The sequence below is a fragment of the Ptiloglossa arizonensis genome, chromosome 4 (genome assembly GCF_051014685.1).
Source record: "Ptiloglossa arizonensis isolate GNS036 chromosome 4, iyPtiAriz1_principal, whole genome shotgun sequence".
Taxonomy (NCBI): domain Eukaryota; kingdom Metazoa; phylum Arthropoda; class Insecta; order Hymenoptera; family Colletidae; genus Ptiloglossa; species Ptiloglossa arizonensis.
Genome location: NC_135051.1, coordinates 12855740 through 12869780, shown reverse-complemented (window position 1 = coordinate 12869780; position 14041 = coordinate 12855740). Strand labels below are relative to the sequence as shown.

General features: G+C 34.5%; 1 protein-coding gene across 1 annotated transcript in view; it reads right to left on the bottom strand.

The window, feature by feature from the left end:
- Positions 1-14041, bottom strand: part of LOC143145349 (neural cell adhesion molecule 2) — a 261041-nt gene that overhangs the window by 47221 nt on the left and 199779 nt on the right. Inside the window, exons 6-7 of the mRNA XM_076308653.1 lie at positions 6919-7194; positions 5549-5708 (exon numbers count right to left, since the gene is read on the bottom strand). Of these exons, the coding sequence (XP_076164768.1) occupies positions 5549-5708; positions 6919-7194 (436 nt within the window). The remainder of the gene's footprint in view (positions 1-5548; positions 5709-6918; positions 7195-14041) is intronic.

Here is a 14041-nt window from a genome sequence, read left to right as displayed (position 1 = left end):
CAAATTCAACCACCTTATAAACCATACGATCCCGAACATTCAGTCTTAAGAAATTTATATTAATATGTCTTATTATCAAGCAATTACTACTTGATGAATTTGTTCTGAAAAGTTTGTTTATGTTATGGTTTTCGTCATTGAGGGCGTTCATTGAAATAATCGTTCCAAATAGCATGAATATACTATTCCTTTTTCAGTATTCGTGTATTAGTCGAAACTTAAGGGAGGAGACTCGAGGAAAACGTTCAAATAATGATTTTCGTTAATTTTCAATAATGTAAAACCTTCGTGAAACTTTTTGTCACTTATCGTATATATTCTTTTATCTTTCACGTTATAACTTCTTTTGTTACAATTTATTACAATTTAATGGATGGTTGCGAATTAATAAATATTATTTCTGAATTCCAGAGGAATTCTAAAACCGCGTATTATTATTAATTTTATATTTTCCAGTCTAGATCAACATAAAAAAATACGAAACATTTATTATCTCATAAAAAGTCGATAAGTTATAACAGAACAAAAATTTATATCTCACAATATTAAAAAATATATATGGAAAATAACGAAAAGTTTCGTTAAGAGTTTACGTTATAAAAATATTATCGAAAATCATTTTTATTTGCACATTTTACTCAAATCTTCTACCTCAAGTGTAAAAATGCATTATACCTTGCAGGAGAAAATTAATATGACTTTCGATTTGTCTCATAATCTGCCGAATTTATATCGATGAACGAAAAATTGAGAATGTAAAATCGAACAATTTGGAGAAAAAAATTCGAAACAGTTTTCTCGATTGGTCGATAATTTGAGACCAAAATAAAATTTGTAAAGATGTTAGAGACATAATTACAACGAAGTATGCAAATGTGTTCCTAATTGTAGGTCTGAACTTGTATACTTACCCATTTTGGCTGGATCATCTTTTTCGTACCACATCTCGTATTTTTTAAAATTAGCATTACAATTCACTTTTGTAGTGTCCACCTTATCGACTGCAGTATATCAAATTGACACGAAACAAGGAAGAGACTATTTTCATCCGATTTGTAAACGCACAGGTTCGGAGAAACGTATCTTTGGCTCAGGACAGATGTAAACATGCTGAAAGCGTGTGTGGTACCCACGATCAAACAAGGCGGTGCAATAGGAGTATAATGGTGTATTGTACCTTTGATGATAAAGTCGGTGATTTGGTCAAAATAGACGACAAGATAACCAAAGTAGTACATAGCCGTGTACTATAGGAACATGTTCCATCTGAACACAGCCTGTTGGGTGAACGGTTTGTTTTCCAAGAGGTAAATGACCCAAAGCACACACCGAAACTTTGCTAGTCATGTTCAGAGCAGCCAAAAGGAAAAACAACCCTAAGGAGAATAGTTTAACCCTATCTCTATCTCTGGACCTCAATTCAATTAAAATATTGCGAGATGAATTAGTTTGGAAAGCTAATGCTTTCGAATAACGAAGAAAGAACATGACAAAAGTTGTAACAAGAGTGGTATAAAATATGAACAGATATATTAATAAACTATATGTGGAAAATACCCATAAATAAGAATCAATAAATACTCCTTGATTTATTTTGTAGTAGAAGTTTTGAAGAATTCTTTTCTCATCTTTACTCATTTGGTAGTAAAAGACTTTGTAAAATGCTAATGATACGCTAAATAAACATTATATTTCATACAGAAAATAATCTATGCTGTTTAAACACTTATGAGCTGTATGCTTAGGGAAAACTAGAGAATGGTTTATCTTTAAGGATAATTTTTGTTTCTGAAGGATAATTTAGTCACTTCGCATAAAGTGACTAAATATGCTGATTTAAATTTTGTCACCATTATGTGAACAAAGGCAATATCTTATGTAATAAATATATTTAATAATAAAATTGTTTATTTTTTCAATTTGTTAACAAATGGTGTTAATTCTAAATATTTAAACAAACTTTTTTCCTCAATGTAAAACAAAATGATGTCATTGTAAAGAGTTACTTTTGAGACAAACGTTCGTATTATTTCATGTACCCTACCCTGTGCAATACATTTGCATATTTAAATTTTCTTTTACACGTGAAACTTTATATTGCACAAACGAAAATAAAACTTGATCGAAAGTCTGGTAATTAAAATACATTAACCTGCTTTTTCATAAGGTTGCCTAGAAAGTATAAAATAACCTTACTACTAACAGAAGATGTCGAAGTGTATTTTAAAAATTTGTCACATTAAAAACGTCGATAAAGTAAACAGTGTTTTGTTTTACATAGCTGTTGAAAGGAAAATATGCTTGCAAAATGTTTTCGCGTTTACTTTATAAAGAAGCTACTTTGAAACAAATAATTACGTAAAAATAATTTTCAATGTTCACAATGAATGTAATTAAAAATATATTCATTACAAAAGAGTCGTATTGCTTTCACGGTAATAAAGTTATTTCCTAGATGAGAAGTTTTCTGTAAATGTGAATACTTATCCCCCTAACATATGTATATGTAAATACACGTGCGCTTACTTTTCCAATTATTTTAATTATTCCAACATGAAAGTAATCTTTGAAATTGTAATTAAATATTTATGATTAAATTTTCCAATTACACGGCACGATAAAGTCTTCACAAAATTGATAGATGTTTATGAGGAAGTAAAATTTAATCTTTTTTCATTTCAAATGGAATAATTGATCCCTGAACAGGTTAATTTGGATCGTAACAATTAATAAATGACGTTAAAATTGACTTCCACGACGTCCAAGTTTATGTGTGAAATCCTTCAAGGACATCTTGAAAAATGGATTACTGTCTAATTTGTTAGAATCTGAATTTTTTGACTCGTAAACCAAATTTTTGAACTGATCGATTATTTTCCTGCACGAATTTTAAACGTCGAATTTATTTGTAACTTAAATATACTTTTATTAAGTATCATTTTGATATTTCACATTTTTTGTAAACTATCAAAGTAATTCTTAGTAGAAAGCTTAAGAACCCTGAAACAACGAACTTTTAAGATTGGTTCAAATTTTTTATAAATTTAAGAATTCACTACAAGCTCCAATTTTGCTAGCACAATGAATTTAACATTTGTATACTTATTACAAAGATTTCAACAATTCAAGTATACAAAAGTTTGACAATTTTAATTAGAAAGTTTAAAGTGCCCGGAGGTTCAATGAATTCAGTTTAAGAATTTCGGACTCCTATAAACTGATCCAATGCTGTACCAAAAATTGTAATTTCTTCATCCGATAATAGAGCTGCAGAAATTGTTAACCGAATCGAGGATGAGGAAGAAGCAATCTTCGAAATTCTTGAGTGACTCGGCTTGGAACCAATGTCAGCACTGCATACGGGGGATGGGGTTTAAAACATTACGATGGTTTCGCGGTTCCCTTTAGTTCTGCGCATCCCCATCGCCCTCTGGCCCGGCTTAGCACATTGCCAGGCTGCGTTCACCTACACATGAATATTCAGCTACGCTTTACATACATTGAATATGCATCGCAGTCCTTCCTTCCCTCTTAGGTCATTTACAAGATGCAGATACGCCGGGCTACCACCAGGGGTACCAACCATTCTAATAGAATAACTCGTGCTGTATGTTTTACAGAAAACTATCTATCCGATCCTCATCCTCCAGCAACCCTTCCCAACCTTTCGCGCTGATTTTCCAGCATCGCGTTCAAGTGCCCTTCAAGTCCAATTCCCAGTACGCGTACTCGGGTGCCACTTGCCATCGATTAAGTAATTATCGAGGACTCGAGGCGAGAGCTGGCAAATTAGAGAATTGGTCCGGGAATATCAACCCCAAACTGCAATTCTATTCGCGACCTCTTTCGTTGTTCTTGTGATTAACGAGTAGAAACCCAAAGGGAATACGTGACTAGACCAACGAGACGTTTTTGTGCTCCTTTGAGAGAAGCTGATTTGGTCATCCTTGGAATATATTTTTGTCCAAAGGTGGATGTTAGAAGATGTCCATTTCTGGGGCATTTTTTGCCCCAATTAGCGTCTTCAACTGTTAATCAATTTATAATGCAATTTATAAACTGCAGCATACGATCCTTAACACATTCTCGATATGTCGAGACAGTGAGAGATTGAGATATAAACAAGAGTTAGATTCCAGAGCCAAAAAAAAGAACAGATCTAATTATTTTAGTTACAATATCTTTCTTTCGATTCTTTACGATTTGCATTTATTCCTATGTAGGAATGATTATATACTTCCAGTTTGTTCGATTACTATCTTTTATTCACTTGTTCGTTGATTAATTAGTCAGTAAGATTTATTAGTTTTAATTAATGATTCTTAGTAATTATTTCTAAAACGCTTCGATACTGTCGATTAAGATAGTTTTAACCGGATGACGTTTTCCTTGAGGATCGTGGCTTTCGATACTCTGTAGTGGAACCTTGGAAACCATTAACTGTTGAACAAGTTAATTAATCGAAATTCATTACGAAATTTCAATATGTTCTCGAATTAATTAAACGATGTATAAAAACTCGTTAAATATTATATAGAAGATATCTGAAGAAGAAGACAACGAAATGTAAAATTTACGTAAATTCGACTGTCATATTCGTACTTTAAATGCATTTCTGATAACTTTTTCATCGTTTCTCGGGAAAGTGATAAGGACATTTTTTGTTCCTTGGGAGACACTCTAAAAGATCCTGCATGAATGATCCTGTATTTCCAGACGATGCCAAAAATGGACATTTTTTAACATCCTCCTTTATTACATGACAGAAATATCATTTATTTGTTCGTCATTCAATTGTTAGTCAGAGGTTAAAATTAAGTTAACTTACGAATCCTATGTCTTCTAACATGTTTGAATTTTGTGATTATATAAGATTTCCCTTAAAATTAAATTTTGTTAGATTTGAATTAGATATATTTTCAGTGTCTATATTCATACGATTGTACTTATCAGATATTCAATTTACGCGAACAATTTCTCTAAAAAGAATGACATTTGAAAATAGTAGTGATTGGTAACTGCATTTTTAAGTTTTTACCAATCCTGTAATTCCTAAGAGAAGAAAGAGTACGGCCTTCGTTTACTTACTGTTGTAAAGACAACAAGATTCTTAATGTTTATTGTAGCGAGTAATTACAGATCAGAAAGTAACTTGAGTAACTTGTAACAAAGCTCTTCGTGATTGTAAATGAAGATCAATATGTTACGATAATCGCCATAACTTTTTTGACGGAACTTCCTGAAGAAAATTTAAAATTGAGGTAGTAGTCTAATAAATTATGTCAAAAGAACAAAATACTATCACATTCAAATTCTAATAATAAAATTTGTACGCAATATTATCCATTCACTATTTATCATATGAAAGTTCATTTTAGATCTTAAATTATTTAAATTAATAAATAATCTGTTCAGGCGACACATGATCGTTACTCTGTATGTAAATATAGTGCTTTGTAAGTATATTTAATAATATTAGTAGAGTAGTGCAGAATAAAGAAAATTTGAAAATATTGTAAAAGTTGCAACGTAAGTTATGTAGACTCACACATTATTTGTAGCGTCACCGGATTACTATCAGTCTTTCCCTCACTGTTGGCAGCATGACAAGTGTAATCACCGGCAGAGTATCGGGTTATACCCTGAAGAACCAGAGAAAGATCACTGAGGACGATACCTGCGGTGATATTATTCTTCAACTCTTTACCCTGGAACAAACGATGTCACTTTGATACAAAGATTTTCGTTTCACCGCAGTAGTAGATGTTCTATACAAAACGCTAAATGCTAATAAGTATTTGTGCGCTTTAAGCGGTTAAAATATTTCTGCATATGAATCACACTTATAAATTGGTATTTTCAGACAATAACATTCTTTCAATTATTTCTACTACGAAGGTATACAAAATTTAAGATAATTATTAAATGTATCGATATAGTAAAAGTAACGAAACTTTATACGAACTTTTCGTTTATATTTTCTATCTAAGAAATTTAATAACGTTCCAATGTATAAAAGGGAACATAAAGTTCTCAAATGATGTGTCATATTATTTTTATGAAATAAAATATCGACATTCCTAAAATGACGATTCCTTATGTTGTTTCGTTCTCTCCTCTTATCACTTGGATCTCTGGAGGAGAGATCCTTTTGAATGATTTATCCCCGTACGAGCCCCCAAATAACTATTGCTCTGATGTGGTATATTAAAGTATATTTAATAATATTATATATTACAATGATGGTAGTGTTAGATGTAGTGTCAGTGGTTAGTTTCGCTGGATACGTCTTTTAGTTGTCTCGTCTTATCGTCTTTTTAGTCATACCGTCCGCGACACACTCTTCGGACATACTCTCGTCGTCATACTTTGTCATACTCTGTCATACTGTATCATACTGTGTTCCTACGTTCTTCTCGCGCTCTATATAGTCATTCCCATTCATTCTCTTTCATTCCAATCCTCAGTCTCTCTCACTTCAGACATTCGGCCACGCTCGGCCATCCCAATCACCCGTCTTTTCTAAACACTCTTCACTTTCTCCGAACCACATGTATTTCCTTTCATCCCCATGCATTCTCACGCTCGGTCGTCGCACAAGACCCTTTGTAAAGGATACTCGTGCCTTCCAGGAAAACTAGCGGGCCGATCGGCGCTAAATGTTTACTTCAACTCGAGTCCAACCGCGCACGTTATCTTGTTTAGGCCTACGCTCGAAGCAAGCCTAAGCGGACGCCGAAAATCCGATACTACACTTATTATAGATTCGAAAAATCCTACTAGGTTGTAATCTCAGACAAGGGTTTTGGGTCAAATAGAGACAAAATGGCATGCATTTTTCAGATTTAAAATATACGAATACAATCATTTGTGAACCGATCACAGAATTTGTATATCGAATATTACACGCAAACTTACATTTTTGAACCAGGAAAGCTTGTATACTTTCGGATTAGCCCGAACTGAGCACTCGAAGTACACATCATCGCCCTCTTTGATATCGTCTGGATTCAAGGTCTCTCCCATCTTGAGACTAACCACTGGCTGATACTGCACGTTCAGCCTCCACTTGTCCTCCAAAGCACTGTCAGGAAGAAAAGGGTTCTCGGCCCGACACGTCAGATATTTGCCATCGTCATCAATGCTTGGGACCAAAGTCAGGATACTGAGGCTCTGATTATTTTCCAGCGCATACTGCCAATAAAATATAAACTCAACATCAATAACCTTCACATAGATGTATCACTGTACGTACATTTAATTTTCTCAGCAAATCGTTCTATTCTCAATTGAAAAATGCATACATCGCTGGAGACACATTGTTTGTTATGAACTGTTTGTAATTGCTCTATAAATAGGAACAAATCATGAAATAAGTTTTCAAGAATTTAATCTAGATCGTCATTACTATTATGCTATACTTTCACAATTAAATATTAATTTGTATGAAACACGTATTTATTCTAGGAAAGCATCGAGTCATTGCTATATATAGATCTTAGTACGCTGCAACTTTCAACCTCCTATAAATAGTTATGTGTGTTATCAGAAAAATAGCTCAAAGACTATAGGCCGATCGAACTCCATCGATCGCTCAAGATCGATTTCTCCTTTGTGAATGACGTGGCAATGTAACCAAACAGCGAGGGTCGTATGTTAATGACCTTGAACGTCCATTTTATTCTGTGTCAACTATGTTCTGTCAAATTGTGGTCACAGATCGCATTACAATTACATTTTGTACAATTACAGGTCTTGTTACATTTTTACTGAAGATTCAAAAAGCCAATTAATATAAATCTACTATGACGTGAAACAAGTGTAACAAACAGCTCATAGTTAAATTTTTGTCCAGTTCGATTATCTAAAGACACAGCAACTTAGGAGATTTCCTAGGATGATTGCTGGATGATTACTGCTTTTAAAACTTAAATGAACTTAGATTACTGAATATTGATATAATACATTAGTGTGCTCTATTCAATTTAATCAGGTCAATTACTTATGTACATTTATTATTAAAGAGGGTAGAATTTTATTCCAATAATAGATAACGAATAAAAGCTCTGTACAACTATTTATTTGCAACATTTACTCCGTAGATAGTTGTTCGGTTAAGTTTTTATTCGTTCAACATGAAATATAATTTAATTCTATAATTCAGATTGTAATTTTTAATGACGGAATAACGCATTGTTCGTTATTCGAAATTTTGGAGTTTTGATCGTTATCGTGCCTAAGAAATGTGTAATGACCCACCGCAGTGTTAACAGTACGCCTAACATAGCAGAAACAATGACTAGATGTGGATCGGCTGGCAACAATGCAGTGACTGACACGTGTCAAATACTCGAAAACCAATCGTACCGTCGAAAACTAGTTTTAAACACGAATCCAATTCAGCTCAGAACGTTAAAGCGTTTCCAGTAGCAAACATCGATATCGTTTCTGTAAGGCAAATGTTGCCTACCGTCCCTGTAGAGACAACATCGCTACCAGACAAACGTCGCTAATCACTCTTGCAGAGTGAACGTTGCTCACGTAAAGCCAACGTCAATGATCATTTCCAATAAAGCGAACGTTGCCCAATATTAGGCAAACGTTGTCTGATCTATGAGATCGATAATTCAAATATAACAATTCGTACTTCTGTGTCGGTGATTCAAAGTTCATGTACTTTACATATACTCTCGAAGTTCGGACAACATTCGATATTTAATCATTTCCTAAAATAGATGGTGTCATGATTGGCAAATCGGTGCATATACTCTTTCGTGCAGCAATCTTCAACTCCTGTCCAACCTTGTCACTTGTATGGGTAGTGGAATATTTATGTAGAGGTACTTTTAACGAGGGAATTACTTGTGAGTGTCGAGACTACTGGTTTACGCAATGTTAATCGCTATTGTGACCAAGATAATAAGACGGTAGAAATACACGTGATTGCCAGAACAAGAGAAATTTCCTGACAATAAAATAACTTTTCGAACCTTCGTACTACGCACATTTACAGTCCAAGTCAAGTAAACTTGCCAGCTAAAGACCTTAAGGTGTGAATTTACTCTTCCTTTGTCATGTACCCTCCTTGTCCGTTCGTCCCACGTTTGCTACTGTTCGAAGGTTTGGCAGCCTATTGTCGTAAGTTTAAGCGCACTCATCTATGCCATAAAAGATAGCTGTGGCTTGCCATAATACCGAAAGAAAGGAGGTAAAAGTGGTATTCATCGACGGGGAAGTGTCCTTGGCTGGACAGTTTATCTACCAAGTTTTTAGGCGGCCGAAAGAACAATAATATCGACAGTTGTTATTTAAAAACATCGTGTACCAAACGATTGTATGATTAAAGGCAGAGGACGGTTTGAAATTTTGAAAAAATCGATTTTTATTCATCTGAAATAGTAGCTTGAAGTCGTCTTAAGAATCAAATTCGAAAGATCCCAATCTTTGAAAGAATCTATTTTTGGAGATACGAACACGCATAACAGGCTGTTTGAAAACTGAACTCGTTTTTCTCGAAACTATATTTACAGAAACTGTGTGTAAGTTATCTCGAGATCTAACTAACCGATTACTTTGAAATTTTGCAGATATCTTTACTATAACATTTTTTAAAGAATGACGTAGCAATTTTTTCTTTAATTTTAATTCTTTCGGAAAATATAAACAAAAATCGTATAAATTTGTCGTCTGAATTCGACTTTTCAAATAAAACTAGTTGACATTTTGACAATTTTCATAAAAATCAAATTGTTCAAACGTCAATCCCTAGAGAATATATTATATGTAGTTTGTAGCACTTTTTGAATTTTGATGCACCTCACCCCGTTTGGTTAAAATCGTGCACACCAATAAGCTACTCTGAAAAATAATCATTGAAAGCAATGACGTCACAAACGTAAACCAGGATCATTTTTCAAAAAATTACCACTGTTTTTTATACTTCATACTATTGTAAATTAAAGAACGAAAACTTGTATCAACCAAATGTTTACTTTCGCTTCGGTATTTATTTATTGTATGTATTCTTACTTTTTAAAGCGTCAAACTGTCCTTACGTACAGTCTGTCTCTCAAAAGCGTGTCGCTGATATTTTTGTAAATGATTTTTCTCGTAATAGATTTTATATAAACCGAGTATACATATAAAACACTAATACGCTCTTACTTTAATAGCGAATTCAATCTCCTCCATTAGCAATAATAGCTTGACATCTCCTTGGCATACTTTCTACCAATGTTTTCGCGTATGATACAAGTAACGATCTCCATATTTGACGATACCGATCTTTTAAGGATTTTAATTTTAATAAACATTTCTCTTCAAGTTTGTGCTCCATTAAGAACCACATATTTTCAATTACATCAGACCAATTGACTAATCCAATACGTTGATGCTGTTTGCCGCTTTCCATTCCCTACAGATGTAACTCCTGTGAACCAACGTTTCACTGCTGTCAGAGGCCCTCTTTGATACAGTTTTAACATTTACGCAACGAAAATATTGGATTTTTAGCAAACAGTCTGAGGATCACTTTATCTTCTCTGGTGCTGATAATCCACTTTGAATCACCACTTGGAAAATCATCGACAGCTTTCGTTTTCTTGTACCTATCTATTCACTTCTTGACAAACTGGCGACTTGTGCAAGTATTTTGCAGCACTTGGAAAACTCATTTTTGGCCTTTTTTAGCGACTCGTCTCGGAAAGATCTGTTCTCGACAACGATAAAAACAAATCTGAAAGAAACTTAACCAACGCGTATTCGAGAGGAGCGTATACGTTTAGATTATCACGGTTTCCACTTCACTGGGTGTCAAGTTTTGAAGATACCGCGAACACGTTCTCACGAAGCAAACTGTAATTCAAGTTTCGACGGTCTCAACATCCTGGTAACGATTTTCTCGTTTTCATAAGCATATCGCTTATTAAACATCCAGTACCTTTCAGCGTTAATACCCGAAATCTCCAATTATTTACAAACGTACGTCTCCGAAATTCAGCGAAACAACAAGCAGATTTGACGGGGTGGCCCGGTGCGAGCGAAACTACCCGAACAATTTGTCATGCGTTTAATATGAAAATCAATTCGGAGGTCGTACGCATTGCTACAGAAGAGGGATGAGAAAATAAAGGGACGAAAAGAGATTAACGATTTTTCGGGATTTATGATGCAGTGGCGTGGAATTGAGGAAAATGGAGGTGGATTGGAGGAAAGAGGGTAGAGCAGAGGCAAACTCGTTGACTGTCCCCTCCCATCGCCACCCCCTCCACGAGCTTTCTGTTTCTCTTTATCGCGCTCTAACCTTCCGTTTCCGCGATGTCATTTTAATGATAACGCCACCAGGCATGCATATCGAGAAAGCACGCGTATCCGCATCGGTATCGCGAATACGATGAATGGAAGTAACGGTTCGTCAGGATGAATGTCGCATCATGAGTGCCGGCCCTCGACTTTCTCGTCCTTTCTCGTTCTTTCTCCCTTGGTTCACCGTGTTCTTTCACTTTGGCTCCCTGTATTCTTTCTCCGTCGTTCACTTTTCGTCTCGCTTGTTGCGCCAACGGTTCCTCTATCGTCCCCTCCACGTCGGTGAGCTTCGCTGCATAGCGCTTTCAGTTCGCTCCGCTGCGACGCGATCGAATTTCCCGATAAAGCACTTCGGACAGTCCAACAGCGCCGTCGATATATCCTGCTGGGAGATTGTATACGAACTGCCGTCACGATTACGCCGAGTGGATGTGTGCAGAGGTCGAAAGTTATCCACGCAGAAATTGTGCAGCTCTTTTTCGAGAGAAGGAGAAGGAGAGGGTGTAGGGTTGGGTAAAATAAATCAGACCATCTGTAACTCGCTTTATAACGCTCTGATTCTTTATACAATTCCGGAGTGTTTGGCCAAAGCTTCCTGTATTTATCAGTTCTTTTATTCAGCACCGTTCAAGCTACCTCAAATATCACGGAGTCCAATTATGTAGACCTTTACCGCGCATTTTATATTTCATATCAATTTGTATTCGGTCACGCGGAAAAAGGAAATTCTTCCGCGTTGGTTCAACGATTTTCATTTAAGCCGTAAGCATCTTTTGTGTTTCGCTACGATCGAATACTTTTGTTACATTTTAAATATAGCGGAGAACTATTACGCGGGAAGTTTCACAATACCCGTGCAAGCAGGGTATGATGGGGGAGGGTCTGGAAACATCGATCTCCATATCAATTTATACGAAACTCAAAGGAATTTCGTGAAACTGGACTTATCATTTTGCGATTCGTCTATATACTTCGCGTCATTCTTTTTTATCTATAATGTGTATTATTTAGTCTTACGTGTCACAATGACTATTTTTGTAAGAGAAAATAAACAGCACGTCGTTTGTGATCACTCGAAATGTTATACATACTTGCCTTTTATGATAATGAAAATTATGAGATTAACAGTTTGACAACGGGAATATATTACATATATTATATTGTGAATTTTAAACCTTTCTGTTACGAATTTTAGGCGATACTTGCGGTCGAGTTTCGGTAACTGATCTCCTTTTAATAAAATAGTTTTGGATAAATTACAAATTGTATAGCGTAAATACGTAGCAAAATATCGTTACGAAAGTAAACGTGTGTGTCAAAAGGATGAAAGACTTAAAAGTCTTTGTTACTGAATTTAAATATGCTCTATCGAATGGTAATAGTTTGAACTTCCTTTAGCGACTAGAAATAGGATTCTTATACCAGTCGTGTTTTTTTTAATAGAACATGGTGTTTTCAATGCAGATTCGAATTAAATAACACAAAACAATATAAAAGATTAATATTTACAGTTTTTCCGAAAATACGTCATTGGACATAAACTGACTTTGAAAGTGTAAATCAAGCAGATAACTGTTAGGTAGATGATTGTGTCTTGAAATTATAAATTCAAATTTATCAAAGAAAATTACAAAACTTTTATAATGCATGTTTTCATAAATAAGAAAATAAATCGACAAAAATTTAATATCGAAATTGTAGCATGACATATCTAGTAAATATAATCAACCTAATATTTGTTCTCACAAATTGAACTAATTTTGAAAATGTAATAAAAAATGTTCAACATAAGTGTTCAAATAGACTATCGTTTTGCAAGATACAAAGATCCACTGTTTTGAAATAAATTGATTTCTCTCATAAATTTCATCAGCATCTAACGACTAAATTGTTTGGAGAAATTGGTACTGTAAACATTGTTTAGTGCTCGATACAGGAATTTTCAGGGAAAGTATTTGAGACAAAATTGTTATTTTTCTCGTATAAAATCCGAATATGCAATAAAAAATACCAGGTCACATTAAGAAAACTCGAGTTCCGGTATGAATATGCATCCGGTAGCGGAAGTTTAAATTATTACTATTATACCGAGCATATTTGAATGGACGTCTGGTTTGCGACTTCGTGTATTATACATCACGGAATTAACAACTTCAAAATATGTACTATTTGTGCTGCAAAAGTATACGTTTGGCATCCGACCTTTAATTACGCTATTAAATGTACGCTTTAACATTAAAAATGTTAGTATACGCTAACGAACGATTTAGTAGTTATGTATTCGGGACAGTTATAAACGAGAATGGATATACATATTTAAAGACAGCAAGAGTGCCTTGATTGTTTAAACGTGTTTAAAGATGTATACTTTCGGCACATAAACTGTAACAGTTGATCGATCGAAGACACTAAATTTTTCATAGAAATGAAACTTATATTTAGAATATTGTGCTTAAATATTTGAAATGAATGATAGATTTTTTAAGATAACTATATTTTCATAATAAATCCATCGATTTGGTACATCATTACACCGAGTGTGAGAAATTTTTCCAAGAAAGAATGTAACAGATATGTTTAGTTGTGCGGTGGTTGTGTGTCTATACGTGTGGATACATGTGTAGGGATAAGGGTCAATTACGTAGCGAAAAGGGAGTAGTTTGTTTCGGTGCGTTTGCAGAAGCAGTGCAGTTTATTAGAGTCAATGAGAGTTCTGCTTCAGAGGGTCCTGAAAGAG